General features: G+C 69.7%; 3 protein-coding genes across 5 annotated transcripts in view; all 3 read right to left on the reverse strand.

Moving 5' to 3' along the window:
• Window positions 1-10,709, reverse strand: part of PITPNM1 (phosphatidylinositol transfer protein membrane associated 1) — a 15,042-nt gene extending 4,333 nt beyond the window's left edge. For 2 of the 3 annotated variants that reach the window (XM_084895071.1, XM_084895069.1), the window contains exons 1-18: window positions 10,103-10,312; window positions 9,111-9,218; window positions 7,585-7,799; window positions 7,304-7,425; window positions 6,758-6,982; window positions 5,167-5,493; window positions 4,981-5,076; window positions 4,787-4,894; window positions 4,096-4,157; window positions 3,770-4,020; window positions 3,138-3,327; window positions 2,703-2,810; window positions 2,353-2,510; window positions 2,082-2,269; window positions 1,547-1,717; window positions 947-1,111; window positions 542-690; window positions 83-193 (exon numbers count right to left, since the gene is read on the reverse strand). In XM_084895071.1, the coding sequence (XP_084751197.1) occupies window positions 83-193; window positions 542-690; window positions 947-1,111; window positions 1,547-1,717; window positions 2,082-2,269; window positions 2,353-2,510; window positions 2,703-2,810; window positions 3,138-3,327; window positions 3,770-4,020; window positions 4,096-4,157; window positions 4,787-4,894; window positions 4,981-5,076; window positions 5,167-5,493; window positions 6,758-6,982; window positions 7,304-7,425; window positions 7,585-7,799; window positions 9,111-9,188 (2,724 nt within the window). In that variant the 5' untranslated portion in view covers window positions 9,189-9,218; window positions 10,103-10,312. Of the gene's footprint in view, window positions 1-82; window positions 194-541; window positions 691-946; window positions 1,112-1,546; window positions 1,718-2,081; window positions 2,270-2,352; window positions 2,511-2,702; window positions 2,811-3,137; window positions 3,328-3,769; window positions 4,021-4,095; window positions 4,158-4,786; window positions 4,895-4,980; window positions 5,077-5,166; window positions 5,494-6,757; window positions 6,983-7,303; window positions 7,426-7,584; window positions 7,800-9,110; window positions 9,219-10,102; window positions 10,313-10,686 lie in introns of those variants that run through there. The other variant, XM_084895070.1, reaches the window with a different exon arrangement.
• The window catches only part of CORO1B (coronin 1B), a 54,492-nt gene extending 41,868 nt beyond the window's left edge, over window positions 1-12,624 (reverse strand). Inside the window, exon 1 of the mRNA XM_084895096.1 lies at window positions 12,621-12,624. The gene's annotated coding sequence lies outside the window, so the exon portion shown is untranslated. The remainder of the gene's footprint in view (window positions 1-12,620) is intronic.
• CDK2AP2 (cyclin dependent kinase 2 associated protein 2) lies at window positions 11,323-14,027 on the reverse strand. The gene is made up of 4 exons (XM_084895112.1): window positions 12,766-14,027; window positions 12,361-12,461; window positions 12,147-12,279; window positions 11,323-11,828 (listed from the first exon to the last, which is right to left on the reverse strand). The coding sequence occupies exons 1-4, from the start codon at window positions 12,845-12,847 to the stop codon at window positions 11,761-11,763; spliced, it is 384 nt and encodes a 127-aa protein (XP_084751238.1). The 5' UTR covers window positions 12,848-14,027; the 3' UTR covers window positions 11,323-11,760.
• Window positions 14,028-15,863: the final 1,836 nt, after the last annotated feature.

The raw sequence follows: 15,863 nt of genomic DNA on the forward strand, positions 1-15,863 counted from the left end.
CCGGGCCGGGGGCGGGGCTCTGGGGCGGGGGCGGGGCTCCGGGCCGGGGGCGGGGCTCCGGGGCTGGGGGCGGGGCACCTACGCGGATCTTGACTTGCGTGCGCTTGCGCTGCCACTTCTCCCGCGGGAAGGCCGGGCTGTAGATGGACGGCTCCTCGCACTCGGCCAGCTGCGGCCGCTCCTTCTCGATCACCTGTGCGGGGCGGCTGGTCACCTGCGCGGGGCTCCGGGCTGCCCCCCCGCAGCCCCTCTCCCCCAGCCCGCAGGCCCCTCCCCCAACCCGCAGCCCCCCCAGCCCGCACCTCCCCCCAGCCCGCAACCCCCTCCCCCAGCCCGCAGCCCCCCCAGCCTGCACCTCCCCCCAGCCCGCAGCCCCCCTCCCCCAGCCCCCAGCCCCCCTCCCCCAGCCCCCAGCCCCCCCAGCCCGCAGCCCCCCCCAGCCCCCAGCCCCCCCCAGCCCGCAGCCCCCCTCCCCCAGCCCCCAGCCCCCCCAGCCCGCAGCCCCCCTTTGGCTCCCCGCCCCGGCCCCCCCCCCGCCCACCTGGCGCAGGATGAAGGCCACCACGTCGGCGGACTCCCAGTAGCTGGCGTGGAAGAGGTGCGGCAGCGTGACGGTGGGGAAGGCCGTGAGCGCCTCGGGGCAGTAGAGCGAGTAGTCAATCCGCTTGGTGCCCCACCATCGCTCCAGGACTGCACAGCCGCGGGGCAGCGAGTCAGCGGGGCTCCCGCCTGCCCCTGCCTGGCCCGGGTGCTCCCCCGCCCCGCCCTCCTCCGAGCCTGGGCGCCGGGGGCAGGGGCAGGGGCAGGGCGGGCGCTGGGGGCAGGGGCAGGGGCAGGGCGGGCGCTGGGGGCAGGGGCAGGGCGGGTGCTGGGGGCAGGGGCAGGGCGGGCGCTGGGGGCAGGGGCAGGGCGGGGCTGGGAGAAGGGGCGTGCGGCGCTGACTTACTCCTCACCACCTCGCTGGTGGTGCTGGGCACAGCCGGCGGGGCCGGGGGCTCGGGGCCTGGCTCGCTGCCCTTCCAGAAGGCACCGCTGGTGGAGGTGGGCGTGGAGGGCACCAGCAGGTCCAGCTCCTCCAGGAAGAGGCCCGAGTGGGTCTGCAGCGTGTCGGCTGGGGGGGAGGGGCGCCCTCAGCAGCGGGCGGGGCTCCGGGCAGCTGGGCGCCCACTCCTCAGCGCCCACGCCCCCCCCACCTGCCCTGCCAGCCCCCCGTCAGGTCCCGGCGGAGGCCGAGCCGCTCCACATCCCTCCTTTCAGCTCGCCCCAGCCTCTGCGTGCTGGCCAGGACGCCTGTCACCCCCTCCCAGGCCGGCCCACTGCCTCCTGGGCCCAGTGCACACATGTACATGTGAGGACACACAAGCATCCACACGCACAGCGGTCCCTCCCATCCCCGGTGCCGCTCGCACACGGGCGTACGGGGTCACCCCGCAGGCACTATGCGGGGGCCACAGCCCTCCCCGGGCTGGGGGGCCCCGTGTCTCCTGGGGACGGCCCTCCTCCCTCCAGCCCTCCTCCGGTCCCGTCACCCCGGCCGGCGGCGTACCCAGCAGCAGGGACGTGCTGTCCCCCAGCGGGAACTTCTGGTAGCGGGGGATGACCAGCGGGGCCACGGCCTGGAACCGGGGGGCCAGCAGGGGCTCCAGGCGGCAGGCGCAGGGGTCGGCCGCGTGGAAGAGGTTGTAGATCTGCTCGCAGGCCGGGCGCATCTGGGCCACTGGGTCCGGGGGACAAAGCGGGCGTTCCCGGGGTGCGCTGGGCGGCGGGGGTGAGGGCGGCGGCACCCCGACACGCGCTGTGAGCCCGAGCCGGCTCCTCCCACAGGGCCCTCCGGAGCCACAGGGTCCGCTCAGGGGGCAGCGGCTCAGGGTGAGGGGGGTGGACCTCTCCTCGCAGAGCGTCCGTGGGCGGAGTGCCCCAGTGCACCGTGGGAAGGGGGCACTGGCCAGCCCCCTCTTTCTGTCCCCAGGCCCCCCACCCCCGGCCAGGACATGTCACCGGTACAGTGAGGGTGGCCATGCCTCCGGTGTCTGCGGAGAGGAATCTGGGGGGCTGGGGGGCAGAGGAGGGATGGGGCTCACCCTCCAGGGCGGGCATCACGGTCTTGCGCAGCGCCAGCACCAGGCCCAGCGGGGAGCCGAAGAGGAAGAAGCCGGAGACCTTGAAGTCCAGGTGGGCGGCGCTGGCGGAGCCGTCGGGGGCCTCGGAGCCGGTGCTGGCCCGCCGGGGCTCCCCGGGGGCGGCGGCGTGCGGGGGGGCCACCTGCAGGCTGTGCGGAGGCGGCTCAGTGCGGCCGCCCTCGGCCCGCACACGGGGGGCTGGGGGGGGGACGGGGAGGGGCAGGAACGTCACCTGTTCGGGGAGCCCTCGGCCTCGGGGTCGGCCGTGTCGCCGTGGGCGCGCGGGGCCGGCAGGGCCGAGGGCTCGGGGCTGCCCCGGCCCAGCCCCTCCGCCCTGTCCGCCAGGGGGTCCTTGGCCGGGCCGATCTCCGGGGAGAGCAGCTCGTTGTTCTGGAAGGAACAGGGACCGGAGTCCTCAGGAGGGGACCACGTGGCCCCTGCTTGTTGGGAGTGAGGAGCAGCGTGGCTGCGGGGCAGAGCCCGGAGGGGCAGCGAGGCAGCAGGGACAGGGCGGCCGGGCACGTTCCAGGGGGCAGAGCCCTGGCGATGGGGAGACCCCCCCCAGGAGCGGGTGCCACTGACCATGCTCCCCCGGCGACTGCTGCCCCGGCTCCCGGCGCCCGCGCAGGCGCTATGGCAGAGCGCGTCGAAGCCCAGGATGCCGCCCACCGCGTCTCCGATCAGCACCACCTGGAGGGGAGGGGGCACGTCAGGGGGGGACAGCACCACCTGAGAGGCAGGGGGCACCGTCGGGGGGGTAGGGGCACTGTCAGGGGGGAGGGGCACCGTCAGGGGGGGCACCACCCGGGGGGAGGGGGCACCGTCGGGGGGGGAGGGGCACCACCCGGGGGGAGGGGCACCGTCGGGGGGGGGCACCTTTGGGGGTGGCCCCACCCAGGGGGAGGGGGCGCCATCGGGGGGGGGGCACCACTCGGGGGGGAGGGGCGCCGTCGGGGGGGGGGGGGGGCTGACCGGCGATGGCGGGCCCCCGGGGCTCTCCCGGCCGCCCGCCCTGACCTGCCCACAGAAGCCGGCGCCCTCGGCGGAGCTCAGGAAGGCGGCGTAGGCCTGGTTGGTGCGGGCGATGACGGTGGCCACGGCGCTCTGGTACCGGGAGGACGAGGTGGCCAGGAGCGGCAGGGCGGCCAGCGGGATGTGGTCCTGAGAGCGGGACAGGCTGTCGCCGTCGTGGCTGTAGGGGCTCAGGCTGGAGGGAGAGGGGTGGGTGGTGGGTGGTGGGTGGCGGGGTCTGCAGCCCCTCCCCTGCCCCGCCCATCCCCTCGGCCCGCTGGCAGGGCTGGCGCCTGGGCCTGTGCGGGCAGCACCAGAGGCCTGTGTGATGACGCCACTGATGAGACACCGAGGTGCCTGCTTCCGGCCTCCTCCCCTCCCCAGGGGGTCTCTCGGTCCCTGGCCCGCAGGGGGGTCCCTGCCGCCCGGGGACCCGTCCCCCGCCCCCGGGGGGTCTCTCGGTCCCTGGCCCGCAGGGGGGTCCCTGTCCCCCGCCCTCCTGCCCCCGGGGGTCTCTCGGTCCCTGGCCCGCAGGGGGGGTCCCTGCCGCCCGGGACCCGTCCCCCGCCCCCGGGGGGTCTCTCGGTCCCTGCCGCCCGGGCCCCGCCCCCCGCCCCCCGCCCCGGCCCGGACAGTACTTGGAGACCAGGGCGTAGGCGGCGGCGCAGACGGGCGGGCAGGGCACCAGGCGCAGCGCCACGTGGCCCAGCGCCTCGGGGAAGTGGATGCGGGTGACGGCCTCGAAGGCCAGGTTCAGCGTCTGCACGTCCGCCTGCTTGGAGTTGGCGTCGCCGGGGCCGCAGTCCAGGATGCTGCCGCTGTGCAGGATGAGGAAGAGGGCGTGCACCGCGCAGGCCCCGGGCCCCCGCTCCCCGGCGCCGTCCGGGCCCTGCGGGAGGGGCGCCGGCGTCAGAGGGCGGCCTGGCCGGGCGGCGGCACGGAGACACCGGCGGCGGTCAGTTACCTCGGAGTCCCTGGGGGCTCGGGCCCCGTCGCTTGTGTCTTTGGCGGCCTCGGCGCCGGGGTCTGTAGGACAGGGGGCGCCAGTGAGGAGGACGGAGGCGCTGTGGGGACCCTCCATCTGACACCTCAGCGCCTCCTGCTGCTCAGCCTGCCTGAGTGGCCCCAGCCCCCGCCGCCCTATGACCTTCACACCCCTCTCCGGGGTCATCTCCCGTTTCCTGCCGCTCCTCCCCACCAGGGATGCCTCCTCCCACAATTCCTTCTAACTCTGCCCGGTCCAAAATGGCAGCCACTATCCAGCTGTGCCCGTTTCAATCAAAATGAGTTAAAATACAACTCACTTCAGCTCCCCGGCCACCCAGCACATTTCAAGAGCTTGACACCCCCATGTGCCTGGTGGCTAGAGCCTGTCACTCGACACAGGAGGTTCTGTTGGACCGAGCGGGTCCAACCCGTCCAGATCCAGCGGAGCCCCAGCTCCCGCGGGAGCCCTCCTGCCTCCAGTGACCGGCTCCATTCTCTGTGCTGTCTGAACCCTGACACCGGCCACCATCCCTCCTTCCACCCTTCACCGGCACTGTCCGTCTGTTTATTAACCGACAGTCATCCGAGCACCTCACCGAACCAGGACTGACTTGCTTTTTGAGTCCCCACTGCACGGGGGCGCTGGCCACCCGATTCCGGGCCGGTACCTGGCGCCCCCTCGGCCTCCGTCGGGGAGGCGAAGGCGTCGATGAAGTCATTGGAGTTCCACTTGGTCATCTCCTTGGGGAAGACCTCATCGCTGTCCGAGAAGCCTTCTGGGGGACGGGGCGGAGGACCTCGGAGTCACGGGCGGAAGCCTTCCTCAGGAGCACACCCCCTCCCCCAGGGCCCCCGTGCTGACCGTGGGCATCGAAGAACTCGTCCTCGGAGCTGTTCTCAGAGTCCCGGGCAATGTTCTGCATGCGCCACTCCGACAAGCTCTGAGGAGACACGCCCCCTGCAGGGCCCCCTGGGCGTCAGCCTGGGGACCGCCCGCCGTGGCTCCCTCCCCTCCCCTCCCCTCCCCTCCGCCCGCGCTGAGCCTCACCTCCGTGCTGGGAGGAGTAGGAGGACCGGGAGGAAGAGGACCACTGCTTGCCGAAGCTGGCATCCGGCGAGGCGTCCGGGCCCAGGGGGGCCTCGGGCCCGTCGGGGGTGCCCGCGAGGCTGGCCCCCGCCTGGGCCTCGGTGCCCGGCTTCCCCGAGGGCTGGGCCTCGGGCCCCTCGCCATCCACGCTGCACTTGGCCATGCGCTGAGCCAGCATGCGGGCCGTCTCCTCCTCCAGGGCCCGGATGTCGGCCATGCTCAGGTCTGTCCACTCGTCCTGCCAGCACCAGGCCTGGCGGTGGGCGCGCAGCATCACCCGGCGAAGACCTGGGGGTGCCCGGCATCAGAACAGTGCGCTCCCCGGCCACAGCGTCCACACGCTCAGCCTTCAGGGTCGGGCGATGGCTCCCCTGGGCACGTGGCCTCCCCAGAGCCACAGAGGAGGGTGGGGAGTGCTGTCCGGGGGAGGGGGATGGAGACGGACACGTGCCTTCCTGCCCCACCGCCCCCCTTGCCCACCACCTCTTCTGGCCTTCCGGGCACCCCAGCTCGGAGCCCTGGCCGCACCCCCACACCGCCGGAAGCTGGAACCAGTGCTTGTTTCAGCCTTTCCTCTGGCTTCCCGCTGCCTCCTTCCGAGGAGCTAACAATGAGGCGTTAGCGGCTAAGGAACTCGGGGATGGCTGGGGAGGGTGCGAATAGTGAATGGGGAGCTGCAGGGAAAGGCGGTGCCCGATCGGGGATGTGTGCGTCTCAGGCAGGGAGTGAAGTTTAAAACCTCACTGCACTGTCTAGGAAACACAGCAATAATGGCCGAGTTATCATGATCCACTTCCGGAAGGAAACATATCTGAGTCTTAGCAGCGGTACTAGGTGGGTGATTTTATGTTCTTATTTGTGCCTTTGGCGTTTTTCCAAACGTGAGACAAGGAGCCTGTGTTCCTTTCTGAGCTAAAGGATGTCCTCACCGGTGAGACGGGAGCACAGCCCTCACGTGAGGAGCACTGTGTGGCTAACGGACATCATGCTGTGACCAACATCCGCTTTTCACTCCCGGCCCGACCTCCCCGCTTACAGGAGGGGAAGTGCAGGTGCAGAGATGGGAGGGGCTCGGTGGGGGTTCCCTGAGAGTCTGTATGTGAACCCAGGCCCTGGACACCCCATCCAGGCCAGGCTGGCCCCCCTCAGACCTGGGAGTGGGAGGCGGGCGGGCGTGAGCTGGGGGGGCTGTGGGGTTGGGCGTGGGGTGGTGTGAACAGGGGCTGCTGGATGTCACGGCCAGAGGACGGGTCTCTGGGAGCTGGGGCGGGAGGGACCCTGGGATGACACCAGAGCCATGGACTGAGCCTGCACTTAGCATGCTGCTGGCTGGGGCTGGGGACCCTCCTGAAGGTCCCTGAGCCTCACTGGACGCCCAGATGGTTTAGGATCTTTGGCCTCGAGACCGTGTCGCCAGCTCCCTGCCCCGGCCCCGCAGGCTGAGCCGCCCCCTCCGCCCGGCCGCCACATCTGTGTCCCAGGCGGCCTGAGAGCCTGCTGCCCTGGGTGCGCCGGGCCGGGCGGGGGGACTCCGGCGCGCGGCTGTGCTCACCGACGTCGTGGATGAACTGCTCGATCTTGGCCTGCATGCCCCAGTACCGGAACTCCACCTTGCACAGCTTGTAGGCGCACATGAGCGGCCCCGTCTGCGCCGCCTTCTGGGCCCAGTCATCGGCCAGCGGCCCTCGGCCCGTCTTCACGGAGCGGTACAGCCGGGGGTCCTCCTCCGCCTTGTACTCCCCGGGGGCCACTGCGTCCCGCACGATGTCGATGGTGTCTGAGGGGTTCCAGGGCCCTGAGCGCCGCTGCCCGCCGGCCCCCGCCGGCCCCGCCGGCCCCCCACCGGCCCCCCGCCGGCCCCGCCTCCCCCCCCCCCCCCCGCCGCCCCCGCCGCCCCCCGCCGCCCCCCGCCGCCCCTCCGGCCCCCGCCGCCCCCGCTGCCCCCTGCCACCCCCGCCGGCCCCTCCTCCTCGGGGCCGGGAGGGCCCCCTTTTGGAAACAGGCAGCCACGGCCCCAGGGAATTGTCGGGAGCTGCCCATCGAGGCGTCAGGCAGCCCGAGAGGGTCCCCGGGTCCCCCCCGCGGCCCCAGGCCTCACCCAGGATGCGCTGCCTCCGCTCGGCGCCGCTCAGGTTGAAGACGTTGGGCTGCTGGCCGCCGTCGGGCAGGTAGTAGGTCTCGATCTCGATGGAGAACTTCTCCACGAAGGGGCAGGTGTACCTGCCGGGAGGAGCAGGGTCACCCTGTGCCCGCGGCCCCTCCCCGCGGCCCGGCCCGGCCCCCCGCTCAGCTCACCGGGCCCCCCGCTCACCGCCCCCCCCCCTCACCGGGCCCCCCGCTCACCGGGCCCCCCGCTCACCAGGCCCCCCCCTCGCTCACCGGGTCCGGGTGTAGGGGTAGGCGTTCCAGGACTCCTCCTCCACCTGCAGGGCGGCCTTGGGCAGCAGCGCCCGGAACCAGCCTGGGATGTGGGAGCCCACGTGGTACACCTTGTGCGTGTACTGCCCGCTGCCGCCGGGCCCGTCCGTGTAGGGCCTGTTGGCCAGGATCTCCACGCCGCTGCCCTCGCCGCTGGACTCCTCCCGACTCTTCTTCTGTGGCCCGGGCAGAGCAGAGCGGGGCGCTCAGCTCCGGCTCCATGCCTGAAACCCTGCTCTCCCGGGGCCCCGGGTGCTGGCCCCCACAGTGAGACCCTCCCCTGCCCCGGGACCCTCCCCCGCCCTGGGACCCTCCCCTGCCCCGGACCCTCCCCTGCCCTGCTGCTCCAGGTCGGGGTCACAGCTGGTCTCCCCTGGTCTGCACGCCCGCACTCAGGCACTCAGTCTCCACTGAGTGTCTGCTCTCGCCCGGGCTTTGCGGAGCAGAATCAAGCCCCCTGCCCTCCCGGAGCTCATCTCAGGAGGCAGACAGACACAGGAAAAAAGCAAACTGTATGGTACGTGGGAGACAGAGCCGGCGGCGGTAGAGGAAAGCCTAGATTCGGGTGAGGGGACTGAGATAGGGGCTGCTATGCCCATGGACGGGCAGAGAGGGGCCAGGGAGATGTCTGAACGTGGTTCAGGGTGGGAGGTGCTGGGGGGTGTGGGGGAGGAGGTGCTGGGGCAGAGGGGCCTGGTGGGCTCCTGAGGCGGGAGCTCGGTGCACGGGTTCAGGGCAGCCAAGGCCGCGGGGGGTGGGCTGCCGAACTGAGGGAGTAAAAGGGGCCCTGCCACCCTGAGAACCTGCGCCTGGACCCTCCCTCTGTGGACCCCTCCACCCGCTCCTGCCACCCCCGCGGAGTGGGAGAGCATTCAGATCCCGCCCTTTTATAGCGCTGGAGCCCAAACTTGGCCTCTCCACCCCGGGGCTGGCTGCTGGCCCCTTGCCCCTGAAGACTGATCCTAAACCTCGGGACACATCAGGGACAGGCCTCCCCAGGGCCCGGCCCAGCCCTCTCCCCTCCCCGAGGGCCAGCCCGGCCCATTTTTCTCACAGCCCAAGGCCCGGCCTCTGCTCCTGCCTCTCAGCCGAGCTCCCTCGCTGACCCGAGGACGGGCCGGGAGCTCCTCCTCGCCTGGCCCTGCATTTCACAGTTCTGGAGCCTCATCGCATCCCGTCCTCATCCCACCTCCCTGCCCCGGGCTCGCCGGGCTCTCACTCTGGCCCCCTGTCCCGCGGGATGACAGCCGCTGAGCTCAGGAGGATTAGAGGGATCATCCATAGGCCGGCACTTGGGGGATGGGAGCCGCGCTAGGCCCTTCTGCCTCTTCCCCCGCAGCCCTTACCGTCTCCCCTGCCTCTGCGAGGCCCTCTCCCTCCTCCTCCGCCTCAGCCGTTCAAGGCCGGAGCAGGGCTGGGGGCTGAGCCCGCCCCGGCCCGGCGCGGCCTGCACCCTGCCCGGAGCCCGGCCCGCCGCCCGCGCTCACCTGGATCATGTAGAGCTGTGCCACCTGGTACTCGTCCAGGCTCATGGGCAGCAGGATGTGGTACTCCTTGATGAGCATCCTGAGGCTCCGGGCCGCGGCCCGCTCCGCCTGGCGGGCACCGGGCACAGGGCGCGGGCACGGCCGTCAGCGCGGGGCGGCGGCGCGCGGTCCCCAGCCCGGCGCGCGGCCCGGGGGGTGCGGGGCGCGGGACCCCATGCCCGGCGGCCGGCGGCGGAGCAGCGGGAGCCGCGGGGGGAGCGGGAGCGGCAGGGGGAGCGGGAGAAGCGGGAGCCGGAGCCGCGGGGGGAGCCGGAGCCGGAGCCGGAGCCGCGGCGGACTGGGGCTGAGGCTGAGGCTGAGGCTGAGGCTGCGCTGACCTCCTTTCGGCGCGGCCCCCGCCCCCCAGCCCGTCACCATGGCAACAGCGGGCTGACGGCGCCCCCCGAGCCGCGCGGAGCGGCCCCCTCGCCTCCCCCGCGTCCTAAGCCCCTCGGATCAGCTTCCCTGGGGGACCCGGCCCTGGAGCCCCCGGCCCTCCCCCGGGCCTGCCCTCCCCCCGGGCCTGCCCTCCCGCACCCTCTCCTGGGGCCGCTCAGAGCCCTGTCCCCGGGGGTATCTCCACGGAGCAGCCCCGGGCGCCCCTCCTCTTAGCATCTGTCAGGGCTCCCCGCACCCCGCTCCCCGCACCCCACTCCCTGCACCCACTCCCCGCACCCGGACCTCCTTCAGGACCAGATAACCAGCCGCCCCGCCCCCAGACCTGCCTCCCCGGCGAGGCGGGCACCCAGCCCTGCACTTCCCTCCGCATCCCGCCCGCCGGCTCCCTCCGGCTGCGGCTCCGCTCGGCGTCCCCGGGCTCCGGTCCCAGGACCGCCCCGCGCCCCGCGCCCCGGCCGCTGCCCGGAGCCCCGCCCGGCACCGGGAGCCCCGCCGGCGGCCACGGTCCCCTCCGGGCTCCCCGGCCCCGGCCCCGGCGCCCCGGCCCCGCTCACCTCTGGGGGCGGGCGCCTCACCGGGCGCGGGCGATCCGGCTCCGGGTCTGAGCCCCCAGCGCCCCCGGCCCCGGGCTCGGGCTCCAGCGGCGGCCGGACCCCCGGGAGGCGCAGCGCCGGCCCATGGCCCGACCTTTCTCCCCGTCCGCCCTCCGGCCGTTCCTCCCGCCGGTTCCTCCCGCCGCCGCGTCACCGCGGCCGCCCCGCCCCCTTCCTGCCGGCTCCCCACCGGGTCCGGCCCCGCCCGGGCCAGGCCGCCCCTTCCTTCCTCCGGAGGCGGCGAGGGAGGCGGGTCTCCGAACGCCGTGTCTGCGCTCCCTCTGTGCTTGTTGGGGCCCCCAAACACGCTGTCCCTCCCCACCCGCGCCCAGCCCCCAGGTCAGGGCAGAGCTGGGATTGCGCCAGGGTCCCCCCGCCCCACCCGCCCGGGAGACGGGGGGTGCATCACCTCTCCCCAGGCCGGCCTGAAGCGGTCTCCGGCGGCCTCTGCTTAGGGCGTGCGAGTCCAGCGCCCCAGGCCTCAGGGTCACTCAGCCACACACCCAGGCAGGGGCCTCTAGCCCCCAGTGTGGCCCCATCTATACCTTCCGGGTCCACAGTCTGGCCAACCAGCCACCAGGCTCTGGGCAAAGGCTGAGGCACGTGGGTGGGGCTGTGAGCCACACCCAGGCCCTGCAGGCCTGGGACAGTGCACGGCAGCACCATGTGGCAGCAGCCCCTGCCGTGGCTCTGCTCCCCAGGAGCCGCCGGCGGCAGCGCTCCCCACGCGGTGGAGTCACAGATGGGAGGATTCGGAGCCTCTGCGGCTGGTTCAGCTCAGGCTGTTAGGCATTAGGCACGAAGGCGTGGCTTAGTGAACTGGCATTTCCACCTTGCCAGGCTTCACTGCTAATCCAGAGGTAGAACCCTCTAGGCCAGGCTGGTGACACTGCCCTCCAGCTGCGGGGGAGGCCAAGGCCCTGCACTGCCCCCTGGTGGCACCCTGCGAAGCAGGGCAAGGCTCTCAGCCACAGCTCAGCTCTCCACTACTCAGAGCTGGGAAGGCTGAGGGCAGGCGGACAGGAACGGTCCCTCCCAGGCTAATGGACAGCACGGGGCCGGGCAGGCCAGGCCGCGCCGGCCTCTCTCCCGCCCACTGCACCACTCGGGGTCTTCTCTGTCCCGTTTCTTCCCAGCCACCAGGCTTAGCAGAAGTACCAAACTCAGGAAGGCCAAAGAGCTGAGAGAACAACTCCAAATTATCTTTTATTTATACAAAAAAGGACATGTTTAGCAAAAGACACACTGAGAAAAGAGGCTATGGCCCAGGAGACAAGGCAGGGAGGCGGCAGGCCTTCTGAAGCCCTGCGGGGGCGGGGTCTGGGAAAAGGGGAGAGCAGTCCTGGGTTAAGTGCTGAGTCGCGGGGGCTACAGGAGGAAGAAAGCTCCGGTTGGATCAGCGCTGAGGCAGCTCGGGAGCGGGACTCACAGTGAGCTCGCTGCTAAGTATCCCAGGGGTTCCGCGTCAGTGCTGCCAGCGAGGGAGGGCCACCCTGGTCCCCAGACAGTACCCACCAGGGGACATAGGACAGCAAGTGCAACTCGGGTGGAGGCCAGGGAGAAGCAGGTGCCCTGCAGTGGCCGGAAAGGTCCAGACTCGGAGGCGGAGGTGCGTCCTGTTACGTGCGGGCGTTCCGCTCTGTCTCCGCCAGGCACTCTCTGACTAGGGCCCGGGCATGGATGATGCCTGGGGTGGGGGTGGGAGTGGGGATGGGGAGGTAACATACAGGGTCTCAGCGACCCTCCAGTCCCCCCCCCACGCACCCCCCCAGAAGACCCGCCCTCCCCACCCGCTTTCCTTCCAGCGAGAGGGACCGGCATCTAAGGAAGGGCCAGATCCTCACATGTATCCTGCTGAAATACCAACTCCCTGGTCCTGCCCTGGAAACCAACTCACTTGCAATTCCGTTCCATACACCTAGGGGGAGCAATCCTGGCCCTCGCCCAGGCTGGCTCAGGGGGCCTCCGGAGGGCCTTCCCCCGGGCTGGGGCCTGGCTCACTCACCTCTCTTCAGGCGCTCCATGGCGCTCTTGCTGCCGGCATAGGTGGGCCGGATCTCCTTGCCCATCTCCTCTATGACCGACAGCAAGTCCGTGTAGGTGCTCTGCGAGCCCTGGGCGCCGGGCGGCTTCATCGCCTGTGTCAAGAGAGAACCGGGCGGTGAGCGCCGGCCGCGGGGCGGGCTGCCGGCCACGGGCGGTCTCTCCGCCCCACTCACCTGCACGTAGCCCATGGAGGGCGGCCCGAAGTCGTTAAACAGCGGTCGGAAAGGGGCCGCAGCTCCCGGCACCGAGCCCGACGGCGAGGGGACGCTTCCGGCTGGAACAGGTGCGAGTGGAGGGGGTCAGCGCGGGCCGGGCCATCTCTGCCCAGCGTTCCACGCCCCCGGCCGGACTCCCCCGGTTCCTTCCAAAGGGATGCTTCGTTCCAGGAGGCTCGGCTTCAGGGACACACCCCTCTCCCTGCTTCCCCCCAGACCCTCCGCGGCCACGCCCACTCCACAGGACACAAACTGAGCTGCGGGAGGGCAATGACAGGCCCGGAGCCGCTGCGCTCAGGGCCGCCTTCTTCTCGAGACCTCGTCCGCCCGGGCAGACGAACACGGATGGAGCTGGGTCCTCACCTGTCGGGACCGGGGTGCCGGGCCCGGGGGTGCTGGAGCCCGGGGTGCTGCTGGGGGCGGGGGCGATGGGCTTGTAGGACATCCCCAACTCTCGGTGCGGCGGACGTCGCCGGCCGCTCCTCCGGGGTTGGCTGCCGGGCCGCTCCGCCGCGCTCTGATTGGCAGGCGGGCCTCACGCCCCTAGTAAATAGAGCCCTGGCCGGAAGGGCGGACAGGCTCAGCCGCTCTCTCACTCCCGATTGGCGCGCGGAGCTGTCACTCGGACCTCCTCATTGGTCGAGGCCGGCCCCGCTAGGCCGCAACCGCCGCTGATTGGCCGCCGCCTCCCGGACCTCGCACCTGTCTGCTCCGGATTGGGCGGTGTCCGCCGCCCTCCGCAATTGGAGAGTTCGCGGCTCGGGCCCGCGCGCTCTCAAACCGATTAGTCCCCAGGCTCGGGAGGCGGGGCCTCGGAGCCGGGACCGGTCCCGCCGCCGGCGGTTCCCCGGAGAGGGTCTCCCCAGGGGCGGCGCGGCCCCCGACCTCGCTGGCTCGCTGGCTCCGCACGTCAGCTCCCGCCGCCCGGCCGCGGCCTAGCGGGGGCGGCTGTGGCCCGGGTCCATGTGGGTGCTGTGACCGCCGCGGGGATCGCGCCTCTCCGCCGCCCGGGCCGCCGAGGACGCTGGGCTTTGACGTGCCGAGCCCTGCGTCTCACCCCGTGCGCTTTGACGTCACCTTTCGCCGGTTCAACAACCTGCTCCCCGTCTGCGCACGCGCCCTCCCGAGGCATTCGTTTGTTCCCATGGAAACGGGTCCCTCACCAACGCCACCGGCGCACCCAGCCCTCCGATCGCTTCGTCCTCCGGTCTAGGCGCGTGCTGGGTCCGAGGGCGCCCTCCGAGACCCTGCAGCCGGCTCCCCCAGGCCCCCACGTCCCGGCCACACCAGGACAACAGCAGGAAGAGCTGGCCTTTGTTCATGCAGGCCCCGCGGCCAAGAAGAGGATGGACTGGACTGGAGTCAGGATGACAGAATCACCATCCATCACCCTCACTGGCCATATTCTCTGAGGCTTACCTCCATCGGCCTCAGGTTCCCCGTCTATAAAAATGGAGACAATGCCGAAACCTGTTTGGCTCAGTGGATAGAGCATCGGCCTGCGGACTGAAAGGTCCCAGGTTCGATTCTGGTCAAGGGCATGCACCTTGGTTGCGGGCACGTCCCCAGTGAGGTGGAGGGTGCAGGAGGCAGCTGATCGATGTTTCTATCTCTCTCCCTTCCTCTCTGTAAAAAAAAAAAAAAAAAATCAATAAAATATATATTTTTTTAAAATGGAGACTCTAGTCACTATCTCATGGGTTGTCGTGTGGATTAAATGGTTGTTTATAAAGTGTTTATTGTTTTCTCTTTGCTGTCCCACTCCAGTGCCTCCAGATCTTTCCGTTTTCCCACCCAGAACCTTCCCCTCAAATCTCATTCCTCGATACCCCAGATCTTACCCTCTCTCCACACCCTTCCTCCCAGGCTACTTCTCCCCAAAACCCGTAGCCCCTGTGTGCCCTCCGTGCCCCAACGTCGTCTTCCTCATTCCCAGGACATTCATTCACTCTTCCAACAAACATTTCTTTTCTTTAAAAAAAAAATTATTTGTCAATGGCTAAGTAATGCACAATTGATATTGTTTTTCTTTCTTTTCTTCTTCTTTTTTTAAAAATATCTTAATTTCAGAGAGAGAGGGAGAGGGAAAGAGAGAAACATCAATGATGAGAGAGATTTATTTAAACATCAGTGAATAGAGCATCGGCCTGCGGACTCAAGGGACCCAGGTTCGATTCCGGGCAAGGGCATGTACCTTGGTTGCCGGCACATCCCCAGTAGGGGGTGTGCAGGAGGCAGCTGATTGATGTTTCTCTCTCATCGGTGTTTCTAACTCTCTCTCCCTCTCCCTTCCTCTCTGTAAAAAAAAAAAAAAATCCATAAAATATATTTTTAAAAATAAAATAAAAAGCAAAGTCCGAGGAAGCATCAGCCAACACGGTGTCTAAGGTCAAGTGGCCCTGGATGCTGTGGAATAGAAGAAGGAAACATGGAGGAAACACGCATGAACGGCGGACTTCGGTCAGCAGTAACGTATCAGTAATGTGACAAATGTGCCGTCCTAGCGTACAGTGTTAACAATAGTGTGATGGTTAATTTATGTGTCAGCTCGACAGGATCCTGGGGTCCCAGACCTGAGGCCACCTCGATGCCGGGGAGCGTGAGAGGGTGTAGCTGGGAGGGATGAGTCTGCTGACAGCGGGCTCCGTCAGGCGGGTCGCCCTCCCCCTGCGGTGGGCCTCATCAATCCGCGGAGGATCTAATAGAGGGAACGGCCCCCGCCTGCCCGCCGGGCTGGGCGTCAGGGCTCTCCGGGCCTCAGACCAGAGCCCCTGCCGTCGCCCTCCCTGGGTCTCAGGCCTGGCCTTGGGCGGGAGCCGCAGCACCGGCTCTCCTGGGCCTCCGGCGTGCCGCCTGCAGGTTTGGGGACCGCTCAGCCCCACCATAGCCTGAGCCAATTGCTCATAATAAGTATCTGTTACATACACACACGCATCGCCTGCTGGTTCTGTGTCTCTGGAGAAGCTGGGTTTGGGGTCCATGGGAACTCCCTGGCTGTCTCTGGAATAATTCTGTAATCCGAGAACTGCTCTAAAATGAGCTCTGACAGAAGGGTGGCTACCTGGCTGCAGACACGGAGACAGTCACTGCGCTGTGCCCAGGTTCATGCGCCTCCCTGAATGTGTGTGATACGCACACTTAATTTAAATAGGCTTAAGTAAATCGTGAGGCGAGAGGGCATGTGTGAGAAGTGGAGGGCCTGTGGGCACTTCTGTGCCCGCATATCCGCTGCGGATACTCCATCCCAGCCACTCCCTCAGCCCACACCACAGAGCCCCAGGCGGGGGCCGCAGGGCGGAGGCAGGCTCGGACTGCGGGGGTTCCAGTCTTCCCCTGGCATGCACGCTCCAGCCCCTGCGAAGAGGACAGCCACCCCAGGAAGCAACGCGGGGCGCCCACTGGGGAGGGGGAGGGGAGGAGGACGGGCCCTGGCTCCCAGGGAAGCCGCGGGCCTGGGAGCC

The sequence above is a fragment of the Pipistrellus hanaki genome (assembly GCF_964339955.1).
Source record: "Pipistrellus hanaki genome assembly, chromosome: 9".
Classification (NCBI taxonomy): Eukaryota; Metazoa; Chordata; class Mammalia; order Chiroptera; family Vespertilionidae; genus Pipistrellus; species Pipistrellus hanaki.